Source organism: Oryzias latipes, chromosome 24, assembly GCF_002234675.1.
Source record: "Oryzias latipes chromosome 24, ASM223467v1".
In the NCBI taxonomy this organism is placed as follows: domain Eukaryota; kingdom Metazoa; phylum Chordata; class Actinopteri; order Beloniformes; family Adrianichthyidae; genus Oryzias; species Oryzias latipes.
In genome coordinates, this window is record NC_019882.2 from 21,285,412 (window position 1) to 21,291,488 (window position 6,077).

General features: G+C 41.8%; 1 protein-coding gene across 1 annotated transcript; it reads left to right on the forward strand.

Moving 5' to 3' along the window:
• On the forward strand, positions 1–1,727 carry LOC101162335 (transcription factor 7-like 1-A; the record flags this gene model as incomplete). Its single annotated transcript, XM_023953146.1, has 6 exons — positions 1–77; positions 676–907; positions 1,085–1,194; positions 1,285–1,414; positions 1,501–1,608; positions 1,692–1,727. Coding segments are annotated over exons 2-6 (609 nt in total), but the record flags the coding sequence as incomplete, so codon positions are not given.
• Between the last annotated feature and the right edge of the window lie 4,350 nt (positions 1,728–6,077).

A 6,077-nucleotide genomic window follows, 5' to 3' on the forward strand; every position in this document is an offset into this window, starting at 1 on the left:
AGTCCAAACATCGTCAGAGTTGTGTTGCTGGCATCTTTACCTTCACCTTCATCTTCATCTTCATTGAGAGAAATTAGGTAGAAACATGAGTTTAAATCATTTCCAGACCTGAGTAACTTCTGGGCCGTCTTTATTGTTTTAATTATGTCTTTTTTTCAATGTTTATCTTTGTTTAAACAGGTTTTAAATCAGGACTGCTGAACTTTCACTGATTAGGAGAAATTAACTTTAGTGTAAAGACGCCAACTCTGATTTTACTCCAATGTTCATCTAGTCTGCCTAAAAAATCCAAAGATCTTTATCAAAGGACAACTTGGTTTTCCAAAAACATCCAATTGTTTTGCATTTGTATTTTTATTAAAGATCCATAAATGTTTGTTTACAGATGGAAAACTTGTTTGCTTCAATTACTTTGTACAGTAAAAATACTTAAAATAATATGAATCCTCCTAATTTAGTCAAAGTTTGGTCACTTCTTCCATTTGTGGATCACTGAATCCAAAAATCTACTTTGAGGCTTTTTGCTCTTTAATCTGGATGGTTATGATAGAAAATGTTCATTAAAGCATCACATGAGCTCAGAAGTCACTGAATGGTTGAACCTGCAAACGTTTGATGGATTTGTACTGAAATGGTGAGAGACTGAAAGCTGCTGTGCATGAATGTTTGCCACAGATCCAGAATGAGTGATGGACCGAGCTCTGAACTGTTCACTGATATTAGAAGGATTATTGAGGGGATGGAGTGGGAGGAGGTGGTCTCCATGCTGATGGAGGTCATCGAGGCTGAGCTGAGTCAAGCACCACCTGCTGAACCTCCAGCTCCTCAGCTCAGCCTTGGTGGGTCTCAGAACCTCCCCAATGCATCGTGGTTCCATCCTCTGCCTCCTGGCAGCATGCAGGGACAGGTAAGAGTCTAAGCAGAGGACAGCGTCCATCACTGTTCTCTCATGCAGACTCTGGTCAGAGCTTCCAACCAGTCTGAGCTCTGGTCAGCAACATCTACATGTAATGACAAGAAAGATGCCACCTGGAGGAAGTAGGATGCGACTGCAGGTGGAGTCATCTGTTCTGTTTGTCTGCAGGAGGCCAACGCTCCACACTTGATCATCTACCCGATGTATGTGGTCCATCCTCCTTCCACAGTCCAGCAGGTCCACCAGCCTCCTGCTCCTCTGAGCTGCTGCAGCTCGCCGTGAGTTTCCTCTGCAGCTTCCAGTCTGCAGTCAGATTGTCACAGAGGCAGCATGTCAGCTCTCAGCTCACCTGTTCTGTTTGTCTGCAGAAGCAACCAGGAATACGTTAAGAAGCCTCCCAATGCCTTCATGCTCTATTTAAAGGAGCAGAGGGCAAAGGTCAAAGCAGAGCTGAACATCACCAACAGCTCAGCTCTGAACAAAGTCCTGGGTGACAGGGTAAGAGCCGGCGGCCATGTTTGATTTTCAGAAAGATCTTCTTCAGGTGTTTGTTCAGCAGCTGACAGGATGTCTTCTGTCCACAGTGGACGTCTCTGTCTCCTGACAACAAGGAGAAGTACTTCCAGGAGGCCCACCAGGAGAGAAAGCTGTTCCAACAGAGGCATCCTGGGTGGAGCAGCGCTCAAAACTATGTAGGTGTACTCTGCACACTCACACACACACAAATGTGTGCAGTCACTGCAAAGACACTTGGTTACATGGAGACTGTTTATAGGGAAAGAGAAAGAGGAAAAGGACTGGCACTGCTGCTACTGCTCCTGCTGCTGCTGCTGCTGCTCCAGATGCTGCTGCTGCTGCTGCTGCCGCTCCCCCTTACGCCAGAGGTGAAGGTGAGACAGGAAGTCAAAGACAGTTTGTGTTTCCATGATGGAGGAATCAGGTGGTGGATGTGATCAGAGCAGGAGTCTCCAGACTTTTCAGGAAGCTCCTCCTCTCTTGAAAGCTGTGCTTCCTTCACAAATCTCCTGAAGCTTCACTTGTTCTGTCACACAAACACCTGAACTATTTCACGCTCACATCCACTTCTTCATTTTACATCAACTCAAAGAGTTTTCTTCCTGTGTTTCAGAGTCTGGACCTGGAAACCTTCTCCAGGCCAAGAGGCCATGCAGAAGGCCAGAAAACTCAGGCTCCGCCCCTCCTCCTCCACTGTTCTCAAAGACTTAAAACCAATGTTTTTGTACAAAGTTCAGTCATTTTTGTAGATAGTTCTTTATTCAAGCTTATTTTTAGAAGCTGCTTGTTAACAGCTTAACACTTTATTGAGAATTGTTGTTTATCTTTTGATATTTCATTACATTGTTATTTATAACTGTTCTGTTGTTGTGGTCTTCCTTTAAAAAGATTTTGTGAAGTATTACAAATAAATTTTGTAATAAATAATCTTTTGACAGACCTCTTATTTCTTTCATGACAAAGCCAAAGATCTTTAGAACATGTGGTTTTTTTGTTATTTGACAAAAGAACAGTAAAAGTAACTACATCTCCCAGCAACCCCAGCGCTTAGAGTTCCCTCGCCCCGGCCACTTCCTTCAGCTCCTTTGGGGGGACCCCGGGGTGTTCTCAGACCAGCTGAGAGACATAGTCTCTCCAACATTTCCTGGTGGGACATGCTCGAAACACCTCCCCGGGTACGCGTCAAGGAGGCATCCGGACTACATGCCACCTCAACAGGCTCCTCTTGATGTGGAGGAGCAGCGGCTCTACTTCGAGCTCTCATTTTTTCTTTTTCTTTTTAACTCGTCCTGTCAAACAGTTGAGCTGGCAGATAGGAGCTAAAGGCCTCTTGTGTTGGACAGATTTTACTGTTACAACAGGAGGGTTCTGGATCTTCTGACACACAAGATGTGTATTTGTAGAAACGCCTTTTGTAATTTAGGCTAAACTATATTCATATTGATTTCATTTGTATCGTTTTGACTATTTTATTCTCACTTTTTTTTCAAAAATAGTCAGAAGTCTACATGTAGTTCGTGTAGTTATATAAAAACTGACATGTTTCTGTATATAAAAAACCTTTTGCTATTTTTATATGAATTTAAATTACATTTGCATCCAAAGTGAGTGCATATTAATCATAGTGCTAGTCTCAGTTCCCTCCTTACCTGATATTTTTTTATTTTTGATGGTCCAGTCCGATCCGCAATGAGATGATGAATAGGCAATCAGCATACAATGCTATAAGCAAGCGATTAGTTTTCCTAGAAATGCAGCAGAAGTATTACTCTTTAATTTGATTTATTGCACTTCCCTCTCAGCATATGTGCACGCCAAAATAATCCATGCAGACTAACGCTTTACCAAAACCACCATTTTTGTACGGAAAACCCCCTCTTTTATAGCTGAGAAGACTGGATGGGGAACAGAGGAAGACTCATGTGAAGCCCTATGGTAGTCAAACAGTGTCAGTCCTTTTGGAGGCATTCTAAATATATTGGCATGCCTGCAGCTGCACAGAAACTCTGTGTTGCATGTGACAACAGCAGCAGCCAGTCAGACTGCTGCTGCTCTTTCTTCCATCCAGACAGAAGTGCAGCAGCAGCAGCTTCTTCTGCGGGCTCTTTTATTATTGGGCAAACATCTTCCTCAACACGTCCATTGTCATGCTCAGCTCAGCTGTTACTTGTCAGAGCGGTATTCTCCTGGGATGCACACACCACAACAGCCTGTCAGTCCTACAGCAGAACTGACCGGTGGAAAATAAGACATTTCTCTGGGTTTTTTCCTAGACTCCAGCAGGCTTTCAAAAAGCTCCCTTGGAGCTCCAACAAACTGAATTTGAATATTTAATGAGGCCTTCCCTGACTTTTGATGTGCAGACCTTTATGCAAATCAAGTAAAGGATCCAGGCCCCAGCAGAGACTGCATTCCTTTATTCTCTGCTGTGGACGTGTCTTTTTAATAAATCAGAAAATGAACTCTTCACACTCCCTTTGAGCCTCCCCCTCTCCCCTGAACTGAGTGAGGACTCAAACTCCCCTGCCTCACCCGCTTCTCCTTCTCTCAAAGTATGACTTGCATGGATGTGTGGTCTTCATGTGCCCAGGGGAATCCAGACCCCAGAAACACTTGGATATTCCTTCTGTTCCTTGATCTGGCACAAGTACCAATGTTGCATTAGTTTACTAAATTGTATTATTGCACATGCCATTGCATCATATACATTTAAATAATGTATAAAATAACAATTAGTCCGAGGCCTTTTTGAGTTTTTTTTTCTTATTTATCATTTGCTCTATTAGTTTGTCTTTGAAACAGTTTTTGTGGCAATGCTTGAAATCCATCTTATTCGTACAACCCCAGCTTGTTTTATACTCATGTATTTTTGATTATGATTTAACAAAAGATCAAACATGTAGAGACAAAATAAAAATGCACAAATCCCCAAAGAAAGCAAAAACAAAATCAAAACGATGTGAAAATGGCCTAAAAACATCCGGCAAAGCTCCAATCAAAGTACCAAGGATTATGTGCCATAACTCTTTAATCCAATGATGTCTAAGTTAAAAACTGTTAGAAAGCTTAACCAGTCCACCATCATCAGAAAAATGCTACAAGAACATATTAAAATGCAGTTTTCACTGAAATGGGTGTCTGTGAGTGTTAATAAAGATTTTGGGGCACATTGGTGTTAAATTTCAGTCAGTTTTAATAGAGCAGGTTTGTGATTTTGTTTCTCTGTGGCACCTGTGGAACATCATAACTGATGAAGGATCGGAGCTGAAAATGTACAGTATCTCTAAACAAAACTCAAGCATGACTGAACGAGATGGTGGGACTGAAATAGATGACAAGCAAAGATGTTTTTTGTTGTCTATGAGACAAATTAAAATAGCAGGAAAGAGCAAACCAGATGTGATTATGACAGGGAACACGGGTCAGCACAGCACCAAAAAGAATCACATCCAAACAAATGTAAACTAAAAAAACCACAGACAAGAGAAAATAAAGGAAACACAAACACTTTTTTTCTTACAAAGTTCAAATCCCGTGTTAGATTCAACAGATACCACTGTATCGCTGTGGCGAGCCCTGAACGGCAATGCACAACAGTAAACCAGGTGGGTGGAGCTTATTGTATCATTTAAAATATTTAATAAAAACAGTATTGCAGTTATTGACACTAGACAAAACAAATGTTAATAACAGAGTCAAGCTTTTCCATCAGTTCTCATCTGCAGAGTTCCAGAAGATGCAATTCAATGAAAATGTTTGCAGCAGGAAAAGAAAATAACTAAGCGAATCCCTTCTGTTTTTATTCTCAGAGCTGAAGATCCAAACATTTCTCTCATGAATGCGGTTCTCACATGGACGTTATTGATATAATGATTACAAAAAAATGACAGCCTGCACCCTCAGCCAGCAGGACAGGCATTCTGGGCTTTTTCCATGACTGTGAAGATTTTTAATCAACCAAGGGAGCAGGAACAAATAAGCCTGAATGGATGGATGAGCAGATGTATCCATCCAGCTGTGAAATGGGTCAGGGCTGAATGCTTTCAATAAAGTGAACCTGGTTACAAAAGACACAACTTTCTAGGTGGTAAAAAATATGTTAGCAGACATAAAACATAGAGTCCTCTAGATCTCATTCTGTATTTCTCTCTTTTGGTCCTAAGCACATCATTTCAACACAGATGATTCTGAATGAGCTCTCTGCTTTAGGATAAGCGTCACATCGGCTGCCAGTCTATTGCCTGATGTAACAGCCATGAAAAATGGATGCAGGCTGAGTGGACAACCAGAGATAATGGGTTTAATGTGAATCAGGTGTACTGGCACGACACCGCTTTAAGGTCCACATTCTTTTCAGGATCACTGGCTTTCTCCCACACAGGACAGCCAAGAGGCTTTTTGCACACACTTGAACAGCCAGCTTTTCTCGCCATAAAAAAAAAAGAAAAAGTCCTCCATGCATAAACATGAGGGGCTCAAAGTATTGCCACATTTTCATGTATTGATATGAGAGTTGTGGAGCAACAAAAGTGCCTCTGAGAGCTGACCTTCCATCTCTGAAGCTTAGCCTGCAGCTCCACATGTCAAATATACGTTAAGTTGGAACATGGAAAAAGCGAAATGTGTATGTGCTGTTCGCTCAACC